This window comes from Echeneis naucrates, chromosome 12 (genome assembly GCF_900963305.1).
Source record: "Echeneis naucrates chromosome 12, fEcheNa1.1, whole genome shotgun sequence".
Taxonomy (NCBI): domain Eukaryota; kingdom Metazoa; phylum Chordata; class Actinopteri; order Carangiformes; family Echeneidae; genus Echeneis; species Echeneis naucrates.
In genome coordinates this window covers 11610844-11633695 of record NC_042522.1, presented here as the reverse complement: position 1 = coordinate 11633695, position 22852 = coordinate 11610844, and the positions used below count along the sequence as shown (strand labels likewise).

At 40.4% G+C, this 22852-nt stretch overlaps 4 protein-coding genes across 7 annotated transcripts; 1 reads left to right on the top strand and 3 right to left on the bottom strand.

Annotated features, from left to right (window-relative positions):
- Positions 1-397: 397 nt before the first annotated feature.
- On the top strand, positions 398-7376 carry tescb (tescalcin b). 4 transcript variants are annotated; one of them, XM_029516260.1, is made up of 9 exons: positions 398-597; positions 1060-1129; positions 1401-1481; positions 1603-1742; positions 1830-1891; positions 2258-2365; positions 2456-2503; positions 2682-2751; positions 7358-7376. In XM_029516260.1, coding segments are annotated over exons 1-9 (645 nt in total). In that variant the 5' UTR covers positions 398-533; the 3' UTR covers positions 7360-7376. The 4 variants fall into 4 exon arrangements, with proteins under 4 accessions (XP_029372120.1, XP_029372121.1, XP_029372118.1 ...); XM_029516261.1 differs by lacking the exon at positions 7358-7376 and adding an exon at positions 5033-5051; XM_029516258.1 differs by lacking the exon at positions 7358-7376 and adding an exon at positions 3377-4369.
- On the bottom strand, positions 5393-6917 carry m17 (IL-6 subfamily cytokine M17). The gene is made up of 3 exons (XM_029516262.1): positions 6840-6917; positions 6290-6438; positions 5393-6142 (listed from the first exon to the last, which is right to left on the bottom strand). The coding sequence occupies exons 1-3, from the start codon at positions 6892-6894 to the stop codon at positions 5675-5677; spliced, it is 672 nt and encodes a 223-aa protein (XP_029372122.1). The 5' UTR covers positions 6895-6917; the 3' UTR covers positions 5393-5674.
- Positions 7377-10810: 3434 nt separating the features above from the next.
- taok3b (TAO kinase 3b) lies at positions 10811-16621 on the bottom strand. Its single transcript, XM_029515777.1, has 8 exons — positions 16523-16621; positions 15485-15721; positions 15237-15365; positions 14877-15080; positions 13408-13647; positions 12641-12853; positions 12177-12359; positions 10811-11147 (listed from the first exon to the last, which is right to left on the bottom strand). The coding sequence occupies exons 2-8, from the start codon at positions 15668-15670 to the stop codon at positions 10986-10988; spliced, it is 1317 nt and encodes a 438-aa protein (XP_029371637.1). The 5' UTR covers positions 15671-15721; positions 16523-16621; the 3' UTR covers positions 10811-10985.
- A 3457-nt stretch (positions 16622-20078) lies between these two features.
- Positions 20079-21040, bottom strand: LOC115051958 (heat shock protein beta-1-like). Its single transcript, XM_029515778.1, has 3 exons — positions 20650-21040; positions 20440-20503; positions 20079-20238 (listed from the first exon to the last, which is right to left on the bottom strand). The coding sequence occupies exons 1-3, from the start codon at positions 21038-21040 to the stop codon at positions 20079-20081; spliced, it is 615 nt and encodes a 204-aa protein (XP_029371638.1).
- Between the last annotated feature and the right edge of the window lie 1812 nt (positions 21041-22852).

Sequence of the window (22852 nt, the reverse complement as noted above, 5' to 3'; positions counted from 1 at the left end):
TATTTTATGGACATGCATTTTTTTATGGCCACACAGTTGTGTCATATGTAATTTAACTCGCATCGATGTATCTTGATCATTGTAGTAGTTTCAGTAAAGTTGTAACAGCACATTGAACTCACCATATGTCACAGTGAAATAATAATTGAATTATTTCATGTTTTGCATCGTTGGTAAACCAGATAACTCCCCTCTTTAAGTCTGTATGGTGAAATTTAAGGATGTTCTTAGTACCCAGCCCATCGGATGGATGGGATCCCTCATGGACAGCCAACTTTATACAGGACAGCCTGAGTATTAATAATAAAAGAAAAGGGTCTGAGTAAATAATTCAACCTGCTGCCTGTTGTTCCTGAAAGTGCTGTCGTCATCAGGACGGTGAGGTGCGGAAGTTGCGACAGCGCATGACGGAGGAGGTGAGAGCTGCAGGTGGAGATGGACGGCTCCCAAACGTGATCCTCTGAGATCCGGATCACCTCCCGGTTCCGACTGGGCTCGTAGTGTGTGTGAGGGGGTCTGGACGCTTTGGAGGAATGGGTGCACTGCAGTCCGCACCCGGTCAGCCAGAATACACTGACCTGGCTGAGAAGACGGGCTGTGAGTACAGAAGCTGCTGCTGCTGGCGTCTCTGCGCCAGTCAGGCTTATTGGCTGTGTGTTGGAAATTGAATTTTGATTCGGCCTGACATCTTCTGTGTGTTAACCAGTGAATTGATTCATTTTGTGTGTGTTTAAGTCAAACCAGCCGGTCTGCTGCTGGTACAATGAATAATTGAGGAATAATGGGAGCGTTAGGTTTCACTGTGTGATAGTTGCATGGAAACAGACAGCACCAAACTCCTCCTCTGTTTTTGCATACCCAAATCTACTGCCCAAGAAGCCTCCAGTTAACCTTGTTGGACACGAAACAGCTGTTGTGTTCACATTCCCAACAAACAAGTTACTAGTTGAAAATGTCTTATACTGTATGATTGGTGCATAATTGGTTTGACACTATGCCATTTATTTCATCCACATAATTTAACCTCAGGCCCTCGGTTTTCTCCCTGTGTCTTTTCAGTTTCGTTTGAGCAGATAGCAGTCCTACATAAAAGATTCAAACAGCTGAGCCACAATGAAGAAACTCTAAGGTCAGTTGTTCTTAATATTGTTCTTTGTAGTACTTTGCAGTACTTTATTTTGAAAAAAATAATGTCCTAGTTCATAAATTCAGTCAGCTTCCAGTTTCCACCTTTAGGTGTGTGACAAATTGCTTTCATTAAACTCTAAGCTTGGCGTCTTGCTAACTTTTTGTTTTCATGCCTGGAAACTTGTTGAACTGGCTTCAGGTTGGTGTGACAGTTGGGATAGTAATTGTCTCAACTCTTGTGCCACTCCTTTAAATCTTCTTTACATCCTCAGGAGAGATCACTTCGAGAAAATCCCAGATCTTGCATGCAACCCCATCCGCGCACAGATCATCGGGGCTTTCTTTGACAAAAGGTGCAGTGGAAATTCCTTTAGTTTGAAAGTTCAAAATATCACAGCCAGTTACACTGTGATCCCACCTGTTGTTGGGTTTCATTTGGGAATAGCCTATTTAATGGATTTTAATTTGGAACAGGAACTATCGTCAGAATGGCGAGGGGTCGGTTGAGGAGATCGGCTTTGAGGAGTTCCTGGTGGTCATGTCCCATTTCAGGCCTCCATCGATGCACTTTACAGAAGAACAGCGAGAGGGCATTAGGAGGGAGAAACTGAGATGTGCGTGAAAGCAGATCAAATTCATGACACTGTGTGTGACTGAGGCCAAGGCTGTTATTCAACTAACAGTTGTGTTCTTTTCTGCAGTTTTATTCAACATGCATGACACAGACAATGATGGGACAATAACCCTCGAGGAATATAGACATGTAAGACTCTACTTGATTCTATCAGCGAAACAAAACAAGACAGACACATGATGGATGATGTGAAATCATCTTAGGTCATATGTGTTTACTGCTATCTGCAGCTGTGTTCATCAGAATCCTTTAACAATTTTCTGGTGAATTTTGAAGACGTTAAAAAATGCAGAGAACAAAGTCATAGGTATCACTCTGCTGTGGATTTTTTGAATTTCGAATCAGCCGTCTTCCTGCAAAAACACTAAATGGCCAGATAATGAGAGGAGGGAGGAGGCATGTTATTTCCCGGAGCCTCTGGAGGTCAGAGATTTGGGTCTTGTAAGTCATTGGTCAAATACTATTACGATTCAGCTGTTGTTCATCTCTGTCCAGGTGGTGGAGGAATTGCTGTCTCGCAGCGGGGCGCTGGGGAAGGAAACAGCCAAAAGCATTGCTGATGCTGCCATGTTGGAGGTGGCTAGCATTTCTATGGGACACATGGTATGGTCAGCTACAATACTGCAAACGTCCAGTTTGAATCACTTCTCTTTCTCTTGCTCAGTGTCATTAACCCCACATTTTCACGCACAGGAACCCGATGAATTCTATGAGGGAATTACATTTGAGCATTTCCTCAAGGTTAGTATACAAAATGCACACAATGATGTACTCTGTATATTTGCTATACCTGTATTTTTAGCTAATCCACATACTTTGAACGTGCTTACAAACATACAGATATAGTTGATGAGGATCAAAGTGAAGGAAGTTGGAAGGAGATAGAGTTTTAACGTATATATGTAAAACTCTTTTGCAGTTGCTGGATGGCTTTGAAATTGAATCAAAAATGAACATTCGTTTCTTGAACATGGACACAGCAACTATGTGTAAGTGAGGTTGGTTAAACTATTGAGCAGCTTGGGAAAGAATCTAAGGATGCATATTATTGGTGTGATTATAAGAGCAACTGTCGCTTGTTTCCTACCTGCACCTTTTCGGCTTGCGTTAACTATATGCCTTACTCATTGAATACCTATGCAAATCTATAGTTCATATATATGTTGTGTATGTTAAGGAGTAGTTAATTTGACAGTGAGCCATAATATTGAATTTTCAGTGAGATAATAATCAGACTGTTAGCAGTTTGAAATAGCAATAATCAATTATCCATGTCTGCAATAACAGACAACATGACTATGCATGCAAATACGAATGCTAGATGGACCTTTGCAAACGTTATGCTATAAATCAATAACTCTCAGTAATCAGGTATGCAGTATGCAGGTTTGTCACCTTCAAACGGACACTTGCGTGTATTCGACATGATGCATGCTCAGCACACTGCATTTGTACAATAAAGGAGGTCTGACTTTCGTTCACAATGGCATTTCTGATAAAAAGGAAATGGGAGTGCTGTCGTGCAAGATGAAATGCTTAAAGGCAGAATCTGATTAGTTGTAATTTCATAAGAGGCAGTGAAGTCCTGTAATTTGAATTATGATGTTGTTCCAGTTAAATCAAAACCGATGGATGGCAATGAGTTCAGTTCGGCTTACATCAAGTTTTCAATTCCAAGCATTCAGCAGGTTTCACCAAAAGTCAATGCACCTTTCAGAGAATGAATGACTTCTGGAAATAAGTTTATTGTGTGCTCTGTGTTACATGATCTCATTAGAATATTTTCAATTTGGCAGCTTCTCTTGGCAGAGAAGTCAAAGCATGGTGTGTCTTGGAGAGTATGGATACAGATCATTTGTGTTAGTTATCTTTGTGAACAGTGATTGATTATTTAGTATAAAATCATGAAACAGTGATGCTTGATAGTTGAAAGTTTTATGTAAAACCACGTTTGTTTTATTGCAACATATAGAACAAAAGTGTGAACAAAAATATTATAGCTTCATCATATCAGACATTTAAAATAATTTTTAGGTACTAATTTTTAGCTTTCACTTTTTTGGAAAAAAATGAAGAACATTATTAATACATTATGTAACATGAGAATAAACATGAGTGTGTTATATCCCCAAACTTAAATATTGATTTAAATGTTTATCCTGACCTGCACTGACTCTTAAACAGAAATATTTTCCCAATTAAAGACAGCAGTCATGAGTTTTTATTGAATTCTCAGCTTATGGCGTTGTTTATGTTGTCTGGCCCCGAATCTGAATTATATGTTGGAACTTTTCAACCTTCCCTGTGAATGATTTGTGATCGACTGTTAATGCATACTACCCTGCAACACTTCTGACGCACTGCAACTTGGCACTCTTGTATACATCCTGGATGGGGGGGTATGCTGCCATCCACAGGTCACACTTTATAAAGCATGAATGTGCACCTGATTCATCAATGACATTTGTATGCTGCTTCAGATTATGTAAAATGTATGATGGAGTGCTTCTCAGTGGGGTACGTTTGGCCATTTTTATGGTTGTTGTCATCAATTGAACTTATTATATTTATCTCTTCTGTAGTACATGACATGTCATTTAAGCTTTTCAGCTGTCTTTTTTTTTCTTTCCAATTAACTATGACATATACTGTTATAGCAGCTTTGATTGTCAGTGCTTTTGTTCATCACTTGTGAACCTCAAAAGTCAGTAGCAGTTATGGATGACATTTGGGTCAGTGCTTACAGCAGCTGCAAATGATCCTGGATTCAGTCGGTCCAGTTTTGTGAGACTTTGCAAATCTTTCCCTGTGTTGCTCTTGATATTTAATATAGGTTATCTTTTTTCTTATTTCACAAGAAAAGATGTGTTTTATATTTGAAACTAAGCACTTTCGGGTGTGTCTGCATTTTTAGAAATACTTGCTCTGACTTAATCAATTTCAGGGTGTGTACACCATTGAGTGGGTAGTGGAAATGTATAAATGATGTAGACAGAAGAATTGCTGTTGTCCTGAGGTACCCTCTGAGTTTGTGCTTTAAATAAAACAGAGTTATAACAAGGAACTTGATTCATGACCTAGAGTGAATCCCCCATCTACTTCCAGTTTCCTGATAGCTTGTGATCTGAGGAAAGTTTAGTTAAGCATTACTTCATTTCAACAATTATGGTGATGTGTGACCGTGTGCATGTATGTATAGATGAAACGTTATAATTCATCAATTAGGAAAAAGGTTGATGACACACTTGCATCTCCATCTGTTTAATGCAGGAACTGCGGACATTGTTAGGATACAGTTATCTGGCCCACACCCACCCACACCCACCCACACCTTGTGACCAGCCAGACAGCCCGCCAGTCATGAAATCTTTCCTATCTGATGCAGCCTTGTGTTGAACACATGCGTCATTCCAAGCTGATATAAGCTCAGTCAGCGTCTCAGAAGCTTCCTGATTTTTCTTTTAACTCTTCTTGATGGACTGATTCTGTGCAGAAAACAGCACATGGTGCTTCAAGCGCAACAAAAGCTGTTTTTGTCTACAAACAGGTGGATTGTTGTGGTTCGAAATGACTGATGCAACACGGAGAGAAATCAAAAGCATCAAATATACATTGTTAGAAAGTATCTTTTAATAATTCTGTACACAGTAAATAGTTTACATCAGGAAAATAGAACCTCACATAAGAGATATATTAAATATACATAAGTTGCATAGAGATAATATCGACACGCTTCATCTTTTGACAGCGTTTTTCTCGGAAACATAACAAAATAAATATTAAATACCATAAATAGGCTCCATTACACTGATGTACCAGCCATCTTCAGATTTACTTTTCATTTTCAGTCTTTATAACAAGTCAGTTTAAGTATTGTCTGACTGTCTGTTCAAGGTCAGCGTCGGGGCATCCTCAGAAGAAGGATGTGTTTATTGGTATCCTCCTCCTGCACACTTTGCTCTTTATAGTTCTCAGCTCTCTGGAGACATTTGACAGGAACTCTTTGTAGGTCTTCAGGACCACACAGCCATAGACCTTCTGCTGGAAGATGTTCTGGGGCGGTGGTAGTGTCGTCGCGCCCCCTGCTGGCTCTGGTAGAGGCAGGTTTGGGAAGATGATCTGATAAAAGCTGTTTACAACAGCGGCCAGGCTCCTGCTGCGAGCGCTGATACGGGTGAGCTCAGTTAGCAGTGGGCTGGTGGGCAACTGTAAGTCCGTCTGCTGCTCATACACCCGCTTGAAATGTGGGAGGAAGGCTTGGAGATGGGTGTAGATGCTCGCAATCCTCTCTGAAGGCTCCAGGCCAGAGATGTTGGGATCAGGGACATTGTTTACTGACACCTTGCAGATGAGCTCTGACATTTCTCCTTGAGATGCTTTCTGCAAAAGAGGAATCCAAAAATAATCAGATATATTTAAACCACACAACCTTTGTGTTATGTAATGTCAGCATATATTATGGTAAACACTAAACTAGCATATGAGGATTCAAGCCAGCAAGGAACAGCTCTCTGTGTCTGTACTCACATATGTTTTGATTAAGTCAACAGATTCCTTCTGTGTAAGTCTGCTGAGCTTCAGAGTCTGTTGCAGAGAATTCCCACACTGCTGGTTTCTGCTCGCTGCCACAGTTCTTGTTGAATTAACAGCCATAAGCAGCAGGACAGTGAGCAAAGCTGAGGAGAAAGAAATTGCTCCGTCAGTTATCCTACATACCATAAATAAGGAGAACTGCATTTTAAAGCCACAAGAGGCGAGTAGCAGAACTAAAAATAGATTGTCTAGGAGCCATTTCAATTTATTTATACAGCAGATTAATGTGATCATTCTTTTTAGATGTTGGCCAGATTATCCAAAAAGTTGAAAAACCCCTTAAATTCACTGATGCAAATACAAAACTCCAATCTATATTGAAGGACTTGGAAGCTGAAACTTGTCAGTCAGTCTAACAGCAGCAGCTGTGAAGCACCAAAAACAGTCTACAGCAACAGGATGCACAATGTCAAGAAAAGATGCTATTGTGTTTAATAGTTCTGTTGATGTTACAATAGGAAAATAAAAAAAATAGTGAACTTACTTGTTGCTAGTTGCATAAACTGTTGAAAATACATGCTCTTCACATGACCATTCATTCTCCACTCAGTATCGCAGGCAAATTGCGCAGACTTGTCATAATCACACTGCTGAAAAACTTTTTTAAAAGACAGAAACCACACATTTGTCATAGGAGGAAATGACGTGCACTTTGTGAGGCAACCAAATTTCCCAGAATTTCCTCCTTCTTTGTGTGCATTTTTTTTTTTTTTTTTTTTTCTGCACTGTGCAGTGCCCCTACATGCCAGTGCACAGAGCAGACATGTATGGGCATTGTCTTTTTATTGTTACATGGCTGACCATTACAAAAAAAGGCATGTAAGAGCACTTGTCATTTTTGCATAAAGTATTGCTCATGTATCTGATGTATTTAAATTGCTCGAGGGAAATAAACCTGCTGAATTTAGAAACGGTGTCAAATGTGTGTGAATGTAATTGAATTGCTGGGATCAGCCTCCCCTTTGACACAATTCACTGAGATGCCTTTTTGCTGCCCTCTAGAGAGTGTTGGTGAGAAGGTGAGAACTTAGTGGGAACCAAAAAGTAAGTGAGTACAGCACTGCACAATAGTGATGCTTCTCATGCACTACATCTAATAATATAAACCTGTAAAAATGTAAAATATATTTAATTCAAACGCCATTTAGTTTTGGATTTGTCATCAGCATAATTCGGATATTACAACAGCTGCAACGCAATCAGGAAATAAATTTCTCAATCACACATTTTTACATGTGCGTAACTGGGAGTCTCCCGCCGGCTGAAGGATGCAAAGTGTCAGTCGGTCAGCTTGATGTCTGACCGACTGGGCTCATGGTTCGTAGGAATGATTTCATTGTGACATCTTACAGGCACACCATTGGTTTGGCCAGAATGTAGGAGGAACTGGAGGAGTATGTAAAAGATGAAAATAACGCAAACTGGGTTTTTTCATGATGTGTTGTCTAATCTCATCGTCGTCACAACCATCATCACTAACTTCAATGAATGTGGTCACTTCTGCTTGAAGGCACTCATTGGTCTGTTTAGTCAGCTGTCACGGGGCTGAGCAGGGGTCATGCTGCAGGTCAGAAAAACGCTGCTATGCATGGGAGCAGAAGGTAAAGTTCAACATCTGAGGTGATCTTCATTCTTTCTCTTGTGGTTATTCACATCTTAGTTTCAAGCATCCATGTTTGATGTTGTATTGTTGTCAAACTGCTGTCTACTTGAGAAACAGCGGGGGGAACTCAACACACCACAGTCCTGTCAGCACTACTTCAGGTAAAGCCGAACCACTTTCCTTCTATTCTCGGTGCTTTCCAGTTGCCTGAGGGGATAATAGAGGGGTTGTGGTGGGGCGGGCAACTGTTGCAGATGGTGCTGACATTTCAAGGAAGCTACAGTTGGACTCCTGCCTGTATATACAGTAAAGGCATACCATAAAAACCCCAATCAACACCCAACCAAGCACATTTACCCTAAAATGTAAGAAGGCTTCGAAAACACTGGGTGCTTAACTTCCCCCTAACCACTTGTTCCCTTTTCAAAGTTCTGTTTTTTTGTTGTTTTTTTTTTGTTTATCTTTGACCTGCATGTGTGTTGTTAGATGTGCAGTGAATAACAAGAGAACAGCCTTTGAAACTATTGCAGGTCATTGCGGGTGCTTTGCACCAAGGAAAAGCTAAAGTGAGAATGCCTAAACCACACAAGAAAGCATTACAAGGAAATGCAACAACAAACATTCTGAAACGCACTGTCATACGACGCAGGATGTTGAGACCATTTCTTTCTTTCTTTTTTCAACAGAATCTCTTTTATTTTGTTTTTAACTGCACAGGAAATGGTGAATAAGGTTGTTTAGGAAAGTCCCCTTTATTCTAACTAAATACATCTTTCTAGTGACTTAAAATTCACACAAATTGTAAGGTTCATAACTGTTCTGAAGCTCTCAGGCAAACCTTATTGAAGCACCCCAGTAGCACTTTTATATGGAACCATTTGTCCACAAGGCTTCAGTTACATGTGACCAGACAAATGGCCTTACTGCATATGAGAAAAATTTTCATCAAATTTCAGAAACTTTGTGAAAATGTAAAAGGCTGAAAAATCTAGAGGAGCCATTCAACTTCAGAACACACCCTGGTAAAACATAACAAATTCAGAATTTAAGTTTCCTCCGTGTAAAACAAGAGCGTTAAGTTCTATTGCCATCAATGTCATTGTATACCTCCATTTAAAACACTTGATTCTGGGAACAGCTTCCACCTTTCTGAACACAACTGAACATTAATACAAGTTGTGGCTCTGAAATAAAAAGAAACAAACAGGTCATGACATACCGTCAAACACAACAGGGCTGCATTCAAGTCCACCACATTAAACAATGTTTCAAAAACTGACCCATGATAAAATAGTGTTTATTTTTCCATACATATACTTCATTTTTAGGGGGTTTCACTGCATGGGGTACTCTAAATATGTCATGAGTGTCTGAAAAATTTAGTAGAGTTTTGACTCAGAGGGGTTTCAAAATGCTTCATGTTTACATTTTGTAAAAATCAATTGTCTCTCCGAGACAAAAAACTACAAGGCTAAAGGTGGTATTATAAATCAAGCACCAAACAATTATCTTTCCATTCAGTATAAATGGAAACATTGTGCAACCTGTTCAATGACCATAATGAACATGGCAAAAAAATACGCAAATCTGATCATTAGACACTAATCGCTTAAATGCAATCTGGACCCACAAGTTGTTTTGTTTTTGTAGAACCGCTGATCATTAAAAGATCATCGGAATGATATTGTAAGAAGTCTGTGGTTCCATTCACCAGCATTTATACAATCTGAGAGTCTAGTGATTTCAATTAGCAATATATTGAGCTATCGTATGACCATATCTCTATATTATAAAACAAAATGAAGCAAAAATCTTTATCATTAAGCTCCGTTATCAGTAATAGACCAGTGTCTCTGTATGTTCTAGCTATATCTCATGTACAAATATTCATATCAAAAGTTATACAGCACAATTCTCACCATTTTCCTTTACAAGAACTTTGATAAGTGAACATTAAATGATTCACAAGTTGAGATGAAACCAAAACAAAATGGTGCCGGCCTCAGTAAATAAAATATAGATATAACAAACACGTAACTAAAATCTGCTTCAGGCACAACTTAAATAAAGGCATTTGTGAAATTATCATATCAAATATGGCGCTTATGTCCAGTATCCATAGGCTTTGAACAAAAAAATGCTATGACCACTTTTATTTACAAACAGCTAAAATCTCTGACAGATTCATGCTTCACTTCACAACCTGAATTTGTCCTTAAAGTGCATGCAATAATAAGCAATTTTACCAAGTGGGATCTTGAATTGTGATAAGATAAACGGGTTGATCAAGCTAATGCCAATTGATCCTACATATCAAATAAAAGAAAAGGTAAGAACTGTTGCCTAGAAAAGTGAGGGACCACAGTATACTGTATGCATAAGCACGATATGGAAGTATGACCAAAAGAAAAATTAAAAATGAATAAACTCTGACTTTATCCAGTGACCCCATACAGTAATATTCACATTCAGAGCATAAAACAAAATCAAATAAATAGAACAAAATGAAACAAAACTTATAATAATAATAATAATAATAATAATAATAATAATAATAATAATAATAAAAAGACAAAGCAGCTTAACACCACGGGCAAGTCCGCAGCTCACATTCCACAATGTCCCTCCATGTAATACACACATTAAGCATCATATGAACATGATGAGTTTCTACTTAAACATATCAAAGTGCCCATTTTACTAAAATTTCCTGATTTATTCATTTCATACCAGAAGGAGGAAATGGCATGGAGGAAAGAGTCTGTTATAACACATAAGTTTTGAGTTACACTGACTAGGTTTGATTTTTATTGACATGTTGTAGATTCTTTTGTTTTACTTTCCCCCTTTCAAGTTTCACAAAAGAAGTTCTCATTGCATGTAACACCTCCATTCAAAGATGCAATATCTAAGAGAGAAGAAAAGCAATAGAGAGAGTTATCCAGCTTTGCCACTGTGGATGTAACAAACAGTCGAGTGGACATGAAAAGGGCACAGATATGTTGTCCTCTAAAGATAAGTCCACTTTCATCTGTTATCTTCTTTGGGGAAGTCCAGAGATCCCAGGCTTCCAAAGCCGAGACTTCTACTTTCTGTGTCAAAAGCGATAATTTCTCTGTCTTGACGTTCCAACAAGTGCTTGATCCTTTCGGTACGCTCCTTCTGAAGTGCAGCCAGTTCCTCTTCAATCTGCAGTTGAGAAACTTGGCAGTAGTTATCACATTACGTGAACACCATGACTTTTTGACCTTGGGCTTGGCCACTGCTAGGATTTAAAACAAGACGTCATGACATGCGATCTGTATATTCATGGATCCTGTAAGATGAATCTTCACGGGCAGTGGAGGATCTCCCAGCTGGACTACTTCAAAGCTGAAGTGATTCAGTAAATTACTTTATGTCCAACAAAAGGAGTCTGCTACTTGAAAATATTTCCGTTCTTGCTGTAATAGCAATGCCCAATCCTCATTTCAAGATTTTGTCACTACATTTGATGCAAAATTCTGATATTCAATATACATTCTGATGATCTTGTTCAGCAGCTTAGTTTAGCATGCTAACATCTGCATCAATCAGCTGGTAGTGCTGCACGAAAAAGCAGAGAATCAGGTTTCGTCCACAAATGTCTACACTTCTTGGCAAACCATCTTATGGTTGCTGCAACTTTTTCAGTCTTGATCAAAGTATCCTATGAGTTTATTTATGCTGGGGACAAAATGTGGACTCACAGGAGTTATAAGATCTTCAACAAAGGTTTTGTATTTATTTACTGTTTAAGTTTGCTGATTTTCATCCATGTTTCCGTCTTCATTCACTCTTCTGCTGCTCTAGGGAAGACGGTAAGGCTCTCTTGCCATCTGTCATCTATCGTTTATTTCCACCTATGCGGAGATCCAAACCAACCAAGATGGCATGACCTCTAAATCACTTCCCCTGCTGCAGAAAGTGTCAATTCATTGGAACTGTGCTCAGGTCAGAATTAATGAAGCACCCGGGCCAAACGTTTGTGTTCACCCTCCCAGTTTGATATTTACAGTTGTAATAGACATCATAGCCTCTAGGGGGCACTAACATCTGCAACAGCTCCCATAATAATAGTACGTCTCCTTCTGCCCCGTTCAAATACCTGTTCTACCTATGCTGTGGCCATTTTTTGTCCAGTTTGGATTACTTGCTGTATTGATATCAAATATTGAATGGATTCCGTCCTAAACCTACCTTCTGTTCAAGGTGCGCTCTGCGTATGGAGACCTTCTGCTCAAGTTTCTGCTGCTCTCGTTCATGTTGTGTCTCCATCTGTGACTTGGTTTTTCTCTGGTAGGCGTCCAGGAGTTCCATCTCTTGCTTCAGCTGCTGCTTCAGAGCTTCACACTCTGTTTCCTGCTCTGCTTCTAATCGCATCTAGAAAACCCATGGAGACAGAGGTGGTCACAGCCACATTAGCAACAAACCTGGGTGAGGCCTCATTTGTCACAGGCCAACAGCATTTAACGAACCTTCAGCTATAATCAAGTCTACCATTTCCAAAGGCATGATGACAGTGGAAAAAAAAAAACGGATGCTCATATAGTAACTGCTCCCATTCCCTTGTTCTGAAGAGCAAATGAATATAAAACATACAAATGATGAATAAGGCCCACTTTTGCAACCGTGACAATTGTGATGCTTCAGGGTCCTCGTACCGCTTGTGACGCCATCATTTCGTTGATGCTCTGCTCGTACTGTTCAGCCAGCACAGCCAGCTTGCGCGTTTGCTCCTCTTTCAGGCTCTTCAGGATGGTTTTGTGGTCGCCTTTGGGGGAGACCTCCAGCTGATGGTTCCTTAGAGCTTTGTACTGTTTGTTCTGCACCTTGCAAGTATCCTGGAACTGTTTCTTGATCTGCATCTCCAGTGTCTGTGAGGATTAAAACGGATAAAAAAAGGTTTGTTTCCTCTTTCCTCCGGTCAAACTCTAACTGTAGATTAATCAAAGGTCCACCAGTTTTTGAGATGGATTTAAAATATAATTAAAAACAGTGGACATAAACTCCTAATCTTAATTTGTTTTATTTATTTAGCATATGCACCTTCAGAGTGGAGTGAATAATTTTAAAGTGGTATTAATAATTGAATCATTAAGGAATTCATTTTTTTAGCGTGCCCCAGAGCATCTCAATTTGAATACATCTTGGTGAATACGTGAAACATGGTAGTTTTTTTTTACTTTTCTATTTGTAAATTTAAAAAGAAAATACAGGGTTGATTTTAATTTGACCAAATCTCAAAACTGGAAAAATGATACAGATGTTAATTACCTGCAGAGCTGTCATTTTAAACACAGCAAGTAATGCTTTTATCATGAAACACGTCACTTTCATTGAAAGGAAAAAACTTGAAATGTAGCTAACTGGACATCAAGATGTTAAATATCCACTTACATTACAGCAGCAGATAAAATGTTGCAGGTACCTTTAGGTTTCTGGGCTGCTGCCGCTGCTCCAGACTGTGTTTCCTGTGTAGTTCTCTCTGCCGCCGGCCGTTGTACTCCTCCTGGTTTTCAAGCTCCGTCTGGTGCTGCAGCCGCATGAGTTCAACACGCAGCTTCTGCAGCATCTGCAGCTGCCTGCGCTCCAAATCCTGGGTGGACTCGTCCTGCCGGATCATCAGGGCATGTTCCATCTCCTTCTGGGTCCTCTTCTTGTTCAACTCCTGGAGAAGAAGTTTGTCATGATGTCATTTCACTGAACAGGTTTCACTTTAATTCTGATCCTCTTAAGTTGGCATACTTGTTATTCGTAACATGGCCTGTTAGACACATACGCAGATGACATACAACTTTAAAACCTCGTTTCAGGACCAGTCTTTGCTCTCATCTCCATGAAAGCTTACAAGAGGGGAAAATCTGTCTGTGTACCAATGACTATGAGATTTATGACTTCAACATTTTAAATGTTTTATTGGGTATGAGCTATGACCTTTTTTATTCGGCACACTGAAGGTTGTCCTAAAGGCAACCATGTTTATCGTCTTGTTCGACCCATATCCTAGTGTGGAAGTGTAGCTTTGCACAAGCAAAATTCCCAAACCTTGGTTTGGTTCCAGCTTCCCAATGGGAGGATTGTATTGTCTTGTAACTATTGTAAATTATATGTTCCTTCAGGATCTCACAGGTTTTTTTTGTTTTTGTTTTTTTTTTGCGGTTTCTGCTGTCGAAAATGTTTTCTGACTTTTTCCGAAAATGTGCTGCAATTTGCAGAGTTTTTATGTGAATTTTTTTTTTTTTTTTTTTTTGCTGGAAAATTGCAGGAACTAGCAAAAATTGCCATACGTTTGAGGCGGGGGAAATGGACAGTGGTTCTGTAGAACTGAAAGGAAAGTAGGAGAAATGACGTGTAAGAAGGAGCAGTGGAGATGACAGTGTGCTCTCACAACTCAGATGTGGGTAAGCTGGAGTGAACGGCTCACTTTTCAGATTAAATAAACACAACACAGGAACATGTGAACACTGTGGGCATGATGAAAGAAGAGAGCGTGTTATTTTACACTGGCAGAGAGCCGCAGAAATGAAGCATATGACTGAAAGATATAGGTATGATTTCTCTACTGGATTTGTTTCCCCTGGTTATAGTGATATAAGAGATTCTGACTCGGACTCCAGACCAGCTGGTGGCAGTAATGAGTCATTTCATTGTTTGCCAACCAACAATAAAACAAAGGAAGAAGAAGAGGCGCCTTAATCCTCACATGAATGTTCAGGAGTATAGGTCCTGCAATGCATTACACCTTTTTGTAGGAAAATCGCAGGCATTTTTTTTAAACTACAATGGGAATTATGCATTTGATACTTGATATGCAAATAATTAATCCATCAGACTTTTCCAATTGTTTTTACAGTCTGATGATACATAACTTAGTATAACATCATGAAGTCTCTCTACCTCTCTCAGCTGCTCTTGTTCGAACTCGTGCCTCCTGACCAGACTTCGGCGTTTTAGGGCCCTGCAGCTCCGGTCATAGACCAGCCTCTGCTGGGCCAGCAGATGAGCTTCCTCCTCAGCCTGAGAGCGCTGCATTGTTTCTTTGTGCCTGGACAGACGCTCCTGCTTCTCCTCTTTGGGTGTGCAAGGGTCTTCATTCATCTCCTTTACACATGAAAAGCACACAAATAACAGACCAATGGAAATAGACTTCATAAGCTCTGAAGATGAAGCACATTGTCTGGGACCATGTGTTACATAAGTAAGTGATATGATGTGGAAGTTTGTAAACTTTGTGCTGTGATTCTTTCAAATATTTACTTCTTTGATCTTGTCTTTGCAGAGCCTGTACTCCTTTTTCTGGTTCTCTAAGAAAGTAGTCAGCTCTTTCTTTTGCTGAGCAACAATCTGCTGCTGGATCCTTCTCTCTTCTGCTGCAACTGACTTCATCTGTGAGAACACATCAAAATATTCAAACAGTCACCCAGAAATGCTCTGATTTAAGGTGAATGAAGTCATTCTTTAGCTTCAACCTCATTCACAAGTGACACCTGCTGCAGAGGCTTTACCTCTTTGTCTGTTTGAGCAGCGTGCCGTTTGGCCAGTCTTTCCAGTTCAATGTAAGTGTTGTTCGCATGCGTCTCTAATTCCTTCTGCAGCCGGAGCCTATGCTCATCCATCTCGGCCTTTAGCCTGTTCTCCAGGGCGATCAGCTGCTTCTGGTGCTGCCGCCGCATGCGCTTATACCCAGACATCTGCTCCCGCAGCTCAAAGTCCTGCTCATGCTCCTGGATCTACCTGATGACCTAGACAGAGGAACACCGGAGGCAGGAAGTAAAAAACACAGAGCAGGCAGACGGAGGAAATTGCCCCGGTGAAGAGAGAAATAAAAGAGGACCAACAGCTGGTAAGTTGGAACCTATGGCCTCAAAACAGGCCACGTATAATACAAATCACACAATACAGTTCTTTCAAAGAAAAGTAATCAGTTTGCAGATGCCTGCATGTCACAAGGAGCTAAAATTTTAAAAAGGGCTTGTGAGTGACACAGAGGTCTGAATCAATCTAAAGAGACCTCGTTGAATTCAATTTAAAATTTGGCATAGACGTGAATGAATCAATCAATGACTCCTGTGTCCTTTCCAATAAGCAAGTAATGTCTATATGATGTCATGATTAAGATCAAGATTAGTCTATGAGGCAACAATCTGTGAAGACTACTGAGAGCAGAAATTCGAAATGAACCTTTTACAGTGTGTGGCATAAATGAACTCTGACTGCTAATAGACTGGCAGGTAAAGATTTACATGGAATACATATAAATGCGTAGCACACACACAGAGAAGCGGAGGCAAAGAGGGAAGCTGAGGATGGAAAAAATGACATCCATTAACAGGATCTGGTTGCCATGACTACAGATGTACAGCTGAGAACACAGACACCCCCCCTCAACCTACCCCCTCCCACCCACCCCCCACGCCAGCACGCATGCACGCACACACACACACACACGCACACACACACACACACGCGACGCGTGCACGCGCGAGCGCACACACACACACCAGTATTTTTTATGCAAACGGTGGAGAGAGGGAGCCGCGTACCAAAGATGCTGATTTGATGGTGGCAATGTGTTCACGGGTCTTGCAGTCGAGAGACCGGCTCTTGTGAGAAGTAGGCCGCAGCTCTGGCCTGGTGTCCCTGTGCACAGCCTCATCCCTCACGCAAGCATGGTCCTGCAGGGGGGGAGGAAAAGGAGGAGATAGTGGGGCTGGGTGCTTCCCAGGCCCTCCGCACTCGCTGTTTCTGCTAGAGCTGCTATGACTGCCGAATCTCCCTGAATGCAGCACACATCCAGCGTTAAATACATCCTTCCCCTGCTTGTTCCCCCGCTACTGTCTGGAAGTCCTTCCTAAGAGAGAAAAGGGCATTGCCAAACAATTGCAGGTACCACCGTGAAGGCAGCTTCTAGATGTAGTCGGGTTGTTTTCTGTTGTATTTTTTTTTAGGCTTTTTTTGTTGTTGTTTGTTTTTTGATTTTGGCTTTTTTTTTGTTGTTGTTGTTGTTGTTGCTTTTTTTTTTTTTTTTTTTTTTTTTTTTTTTTGGCGTCCTCCTCTTCCCAAAGAGGAGGAACCAAATGGCTCCGGTGGATAAGGGTGAATTATGCAATGCCTACCATTGATAATCGGAGAAAGATAGCAGAGAGATGTATGTTACTGCCACCACTCTTCTTTTCCGTTTCAAAATGCAAGAAATGTTTGGGAGGAAAAATACTTTTCCTGTGTTCCCACGATCGCGTGTGGTACCATTTTTAAAAATGTTGGAGTCAGATAAGGCACATCCAAACATGGTTTTTCCTCGAATATGTCGCTTGATGATCCGTTTGTATTCCACTCGAATATCTGTCCTACATTTACAGCGCACTTGGTCATGGTAGGTGGTTCTGGTGCCTTCTATTCATCTCTTTCCTCTGTCCCTCTTCTACACTCCCCCTTCCTTTAAAGAGACACCGCAATACTACAGGCACATCTCAGCAAATCTAAAGTTAGGCCGTCTAACATGTCACTCCATCATCACAATGCATATTAGGAATTACAAACAACAATCGCGCTGTGATTGGGTGATACTTCTGTGACATGGGACAAAAACAATCATCACTTTTCACAGAGATGTAAATCAGCATTTGTATAAATGTGTGGAAGTTATATTGTTATTATATATTTTCACAAAATTCCCCTTGAAAGCCCATAAGAATAGCTTTAGGATGTCTCTTTAAGGAAAATCGCTATTATCATAACTTTTAGCAATTGTTAGCCAAACTCCCTATAACCCACACCGACTTAAAACGTCCCCTGAGGGTTGTGAACATTGTTTTTATTCTGCAGGAACGATCAAGCAAGGAAAGTTGAGCATAAAGCTGAGTATTTGAGCCCGTTTATTGTCCCTGTGGGTGCTGGATGTGGTCGCTTGGTGGCGATAGAGACAAAGATTTTAATTCACATCGATGTCTCTCTCCGTGGTGCTGAATATAGTATCTATTTGCATCCAACGTACGCTATCATTACCACCACCCAGGCTGCTGCACCTACAAGTCCTGCAAACACACCTTAGGACACACACACAGTACCCCCAGAAACCATGCCATCATCATAGCAACTGCTCCCTAGCACCTAGAAAATATCAGGAACACCATGGCAACCATTTGACAACCACCCAGCACAACCCTGCCGACCCTGCAGAACACCCCACTTAGCATCTACATGAAAGGAGCAGGCATCCTCATTCATTAAACACCATAGCAACCTCTTAGCAACAAGCGAGTAACACTGTAGCGACATATTTAGTGATATAGGAGAAATGTAGCAACCACCTACCAGCCCCTATCAGTAACCAACAGCAGAAATCCAACAGAATCTCAATCAAAGTCACTTTTTTCTTCGGGTGGGAGACATGCTTGCATTTGCTTCAGTATCTTCTACTTTTTTGTCCTGCTGTAGGTCCACCACCTACACACCTAACACCTGTCAGCTAGTTCAGAGAGGAAAGGCTGAGGGGTCCAGGTATGCTTTCAGTACAGATTACTGTAATTTATCTTTTATAAGTCTGAATTTAGCTGAGAGATCAAAGGGTAGAGCTTTCACATTGTAAAATGTGAATTGTGCTCGTAGGAGGCAGGCCACATGCTCAAAGTGAAGCATGTCTTAAGGTGTAGGGGCCTTCTCTTTTTGTTTTGTCTTTTTTGGTGGGGGGGGGCGTTCAGGCTTGAGGCCTGAAAGGCCGAGTGATGTAATGTTTAATGTGCATGCTTTAACTCTGGCGGGTGGCTGTGAAGGTGACGATGGACGGAGAGAGGATGGCATTCTATTTGGAGCTTCTGCCTGTGAGCATCAGTCGGGCTGTAGCAGAGAAAACCTTGGACTCATCGACTTGCCCAGAGATACTTTTGAATGTGTTGATGCAAGTTAGTGATCATTTGACCAAATCTATCGTTCAAGGCGCTATATTTTAATTGCTCCTCTATTTCATTTGCTGTGTTGATAATTGGAGTGCTATTCTATTTGAATTGTTTTGCCATTCTACCACTCAACTCAATCAAAAAAACTCCTGATTATTTTATCACACCGTTCATTTCAACTTTTTCACCACCTAATATTATGTGTGTGTGTGTGTGTTTTATACAAGCTCCTCTGTGTTTTTGCCAAAATGTGTGTGTGGTTTCTGTATATTACAGACATACTGAAGATGCAGCATTAGTTCATGTGATGGCAAATGGGACAGCTACAGTGTCTGTTGTGTTAGTAATCTATCCAGGCACTAGATGTCGCTGCTGATCTTTGAATGAATTTTCCTTCATCAGCCAAATTTGGCACCTGCATTTCAAACCTGTTAAGCTTTGCACCATTTGAACCATTTGAAGAGACACAAAAAGTGTAATTTTCACACCTGCTGAATAACTTTATTGCATTTATGTGCAAGCTTTGACTGTTTTGAACATTGATGGACTTAACTATGTGAAAGGTAATTTTAAAACATAAAACGTATTCAGTGTGAAAAATCTGCTGATTAAGTGAGTTACTCCGATAACTGCAAGAGGAAATCAATGTCAGTGTGACACTGTTTCAGAAAAGATTTCAGAAAGACAGACCGACAACTGTTTAAATTGCATCCTACTAATTTCATAGTCTGCTAATAAATACATCAGAAATAAAATGAGTAATTTACATTTTTATATTTTTATGACAGGAGCTTTTTAATACATTTGTTGAAGAGTATCTGACATCTTCCTTATCCTATACTGCCATGTTATCCCGAAGGTATATGAAGTCAGTAGAAGTGCATGAAAAACTACTTTCCATGCAAAAAGTATTCATCCCCTATTCCTCATTCTCAAAGTCTGTTCTACTTTGATGAGTTGTTTTGAGTTTGAGTTTGTTCCAAAAAAAAAAAAAAAAAGTAACTATGGCATTGTTCTGCTGTCTGCTGGTCATTCATTAAAGTAGCAGACACTATCTATTAAAAACAAGCCTGTTGTTCCAGGAAATCACGTTTAGTAAGCTGTAACAAGCTGGTTGTTCTTCTTAATGTCAGTGCCACTTAGACTTGTTAATGTTGCATGCAACTGTGGTTAAAGTCTAGTTTCCAGTTCTGCAAAACTGCTTTCACTTTTCAACGACCTGGCTCTGTGTGGTCTGAACAGGAATGACAAGTTCGTTGACCGGGCCGCTCGTAGATGTCCCAGGTACTGGAGCCTCTATGGACAGGACTCCATCACCAGACAACGATGAACTGATGTGCCGTAAGTCCACCCCCTCCGGCAACCTCGAACAAACGAAGGCAATATTTAACAGAAACAAGCACAACATCAGCTTCATCCACATGTTTCATCATTATCTGTAGCCGAGTTGAGTTCTTAACATTTGTTTGCTTACTTTGGATTACAATAGACTGAAATGACCCTAACCCCCCCCCCATACTGTAATATTATATAGATTTAACTTTCAAACTTAAACTTTAACCTACTTATATTTCCGGGTGAAGCATCTCGACACCAATCCATGTTCATTGTGCCTTTCTTGATGATCTCCTTGAAATGGAACATTTAAGAAAGACACGATAAAATGATTACATTCCAAAGCAGTCCATGTAAAACGTCCTTTGGTGCTTTAGTGTGCTTTAACTCACATGTATCATTTTAAATCTTGTGGTCTATCAAATGAGCTCATGCTGTACCTGATATTTGTAGGTAGCCCTCCTTGGTTGTGATTGTAATCTCTTCAGGCGAGAAGTGATTGACATCCAGGTTAATCTTCCAGCTGTGCTGCCCTGTCCGGATCTCTGACACTCCATTTGTGAGTTGTTTCAGGTCCTTCTCGTTCACCACAGTGGTGTCCTGACCTCTGAATGGGGGCAGGGGGGGCGGTTGTGTGTACCCCGGCCAGGAGAAAGACGCTAGTCTCTTCTTCGCCCAGTCTATCCAATCCAGATCATTCGGCTCCAGGAAAGGAGGGAGGCCAAAATCCTGAGTAAAGATGCGGTTCGGCTGTGTCCAGTTGGGGAAAGGATCCCAGCTGACATCTCGGCGGAAAATGGGACGGGATAATATTTTGTTTTGTTCACCCATGTCTTAGGAAATACGTTCGGTATGAAGGGATGTTGAAACTGCAGTCTGTAGCTCCACCCTGACAACCAAACCTAGACTGATGATTGGGACATGAAACAATAGGGCAGCTGTATCTTTATTCTCAAGCACTAAGAGAAAGTGAGCTCACGATTTGAGGAAAAGGTGGATTTGGCATCGGTAATCCTCAGCTCACACACTTTATATACCAAGGGGATTCTTTTTAACACTTGTCCAGCAGTTAGTGTGATCTAATAGATGAGAGCGTCTTGGTATGCCCTCACATGGGATGTACCTCCTCCGTCGCCCCGGCACCTGCGTTGGACAATGCTAATTACTTGTATTTATATCATTGGTGTGTCTGTGGCAAGTTGTTGGCGAATGACTCTGGAAGCAGCAAGAGGACAGCTTATTCAGCAGTGGCCTCTGCAGTCTTGTCACATACTGGTGCTCTTTGTCCATAGAAATCACAGCCTTGTGTGAAGTGAGGGAACAGCACGTACATTCAGAGTCACACAGTCAACAACTCTGGGATTTACTTTGTTTTTCTAACAACAACAACAACAAAAAAACTCCAAGCCCAAACAAACATTGTTATGTGCGAGTATGTGAGGCAAATAATTCTATATCATGATGATAAGGATGTGTTTGCCACTAGGACAGAATGAAGGGTTGAAAAACTGATGCAGTCGAGTGGTAGTGAGGAATTTTACATGAGTGCTGTGTTGTACAAATAACGAAACGAGCTGTGGAGAAATAAATCAGTGTGCATTTCACTCACAGAGAGAAATATTTGTGAATGAGGCAATATGCATCTGTAGTCTTTCGCCTCAGCACGCATTCAAAACATTTGTCAAAGATACAAAAGACTAAAAACATGGGGCATCATCAAGTAACTAGTTGGACTATGTAACTACATAACGCTGAGTGATGCCATTGTGGTGTAAAACTTTCCAGTCGTACCATAAAAGAGCAGCTAAAGGTATCTGCTAACACCAGCTGCTAACAGGCCTTATCAGACAAAGTGCTGTAACTGTGCAATCACGGCATCCCTGGCAAGCTCTTATTCTTATACCACACTATGGCATCAGATAAATAGAGTATTAGAGAGGTGATTATTCCATCATGAGTAGATATTATGTACCTTTATGATTTGGAAACCTAACCCTAACCCTATCCAAATAGGAAAAAATAATTTACATAAATGTGAGGACAGTAAGGTCATTAGTTGAGCCGCCACACTGAATGTTGCTATCACTGCAGGCAAACAGTCCATAATAATGCGCTGCTTTGTTTGTGTAATTTGTGGGCAAACAAGTGACACATGTGACACATCATGCTATAAGAAAAAGAGTATTATTGTATTACAATAACTTTATTTGGGAAAAAAAAACACAGTTGAACATTATATAACAGCATTTTTAAGTCAATACACAAACAGTACATACACGAGTTCAGTTACGTTTGCATTTGTTACCTATTTATGTTTTCTATACATGCATACTGCATGTGGTGTCAAGAATTATACTTCTTAGCAACAGTTCAATAAAATATGGCCGGAAATCTATAATGCTTTATGAAAGCCATAAGTAAAGAAACTTGTTGAGATAGCTTTGATGGTTGTGGATGTAGATGTTTGGCTGTGTGGTGTGTGTACAGGCGTAGACGTATGATGTGTGCATATGGGTGTAGATATATGTTATGTATGTGTGAGTGTAAGTCTGTGTATATATTGTGCGACTGGCTGATTAGTGTGAATGCAGATTATGCTGTAAAGATCTGTTATTTTGTCCTGATATACATATCAGGACTCGA

Excerpts from the sequence above, each read along its gene's own strand:
- m17 (XM_029516262.1), bottom strand. The coding sequence starts at position 6,894 with ATGAATGGTCATGTGAAGAGCATGTATTTTCAACAGTTTATGCAACTA. Across the intron at positions 6,439-6,839 it reads GTTTATGCAACTAGCAACAA|CTTTGCTCACTGTCCTGCTG; the intron begins GTAAGTTCACTA and ends CTTTCTCCTCAG. Across the intron at positions 6,143-6,289 it reads TTGACTTAATCAAAACATAT|AAAGCATCTCAAGGAGAAAT; the intron begins GTGAGTACAGAC and ends CCTCTTTTGCAG.
- taok3b (XM_029515777.1), bottom strand. The coding sequence starts at position 15,670 with ATGTCTGGGTATAAGCGCATGCGGCGGCAGCACCAGAAGCAGCTGATC. Across the intron at positions 15,081-15,236 it reads GCAAAGACAAGATCAAAGAA|GAGATGAATGAAGACCCTTG; the intron begins GTAAATATTTGA and ends TCATGTGTAAAG. Across the intron at positions 12,854-13,407 it reads AGCAGCCCAGAAACCTAAAG|ACACTGGAGATGCAGATCAA; the intron begins GTACCTGCAACA and ends TAATCCTCACAG.
- LOC115051958 (XM_029515778.1), bottom strand. The coding sequence starts at position 21,040 with ATGGGTGAACAAAACAAAATATTATCCCGTCCCATTTTCCGCCGAGAT. Across the intron at positions 20,504-20,649 it reads GGGCTACCTACAAATATCAG|GAGATCATCAAGAAAGGCAC; the intron begins GTACAGCATGAG and ends TTCCATTTCAAG. Across the intron at positions 20,239-20,439 it reads TGCTTCACCCGGAAATATAA|GTTGCCGGAGGGGGTGGACT; the intron begins GTAGGTTAAAGT and ends CGTTTGTTCGAG.
- tescb (XM_029516258.1), top strand. The coding sequence starts at position 534 with ATGGGTGCACTGCAGTCCGCACCCGGTCAGCCAGAATACACTGACCTG. Across the intron at positions 1,130-1,400 it reads CACAATGAAGAAACTCTAAG|GAGAGATCACTTCGAGAAAA; the intron begins GTCAGTTGTTCT and ends TTACATCCTCAG. Across the intron at positions 2,504-2,681 it reads CATTTGAGCATTTCCTCAAG|TTGCTGGATGGCTTTGAAAT; the intron begins GTTAGTATACAA and ends ACTCTTTTGCAG.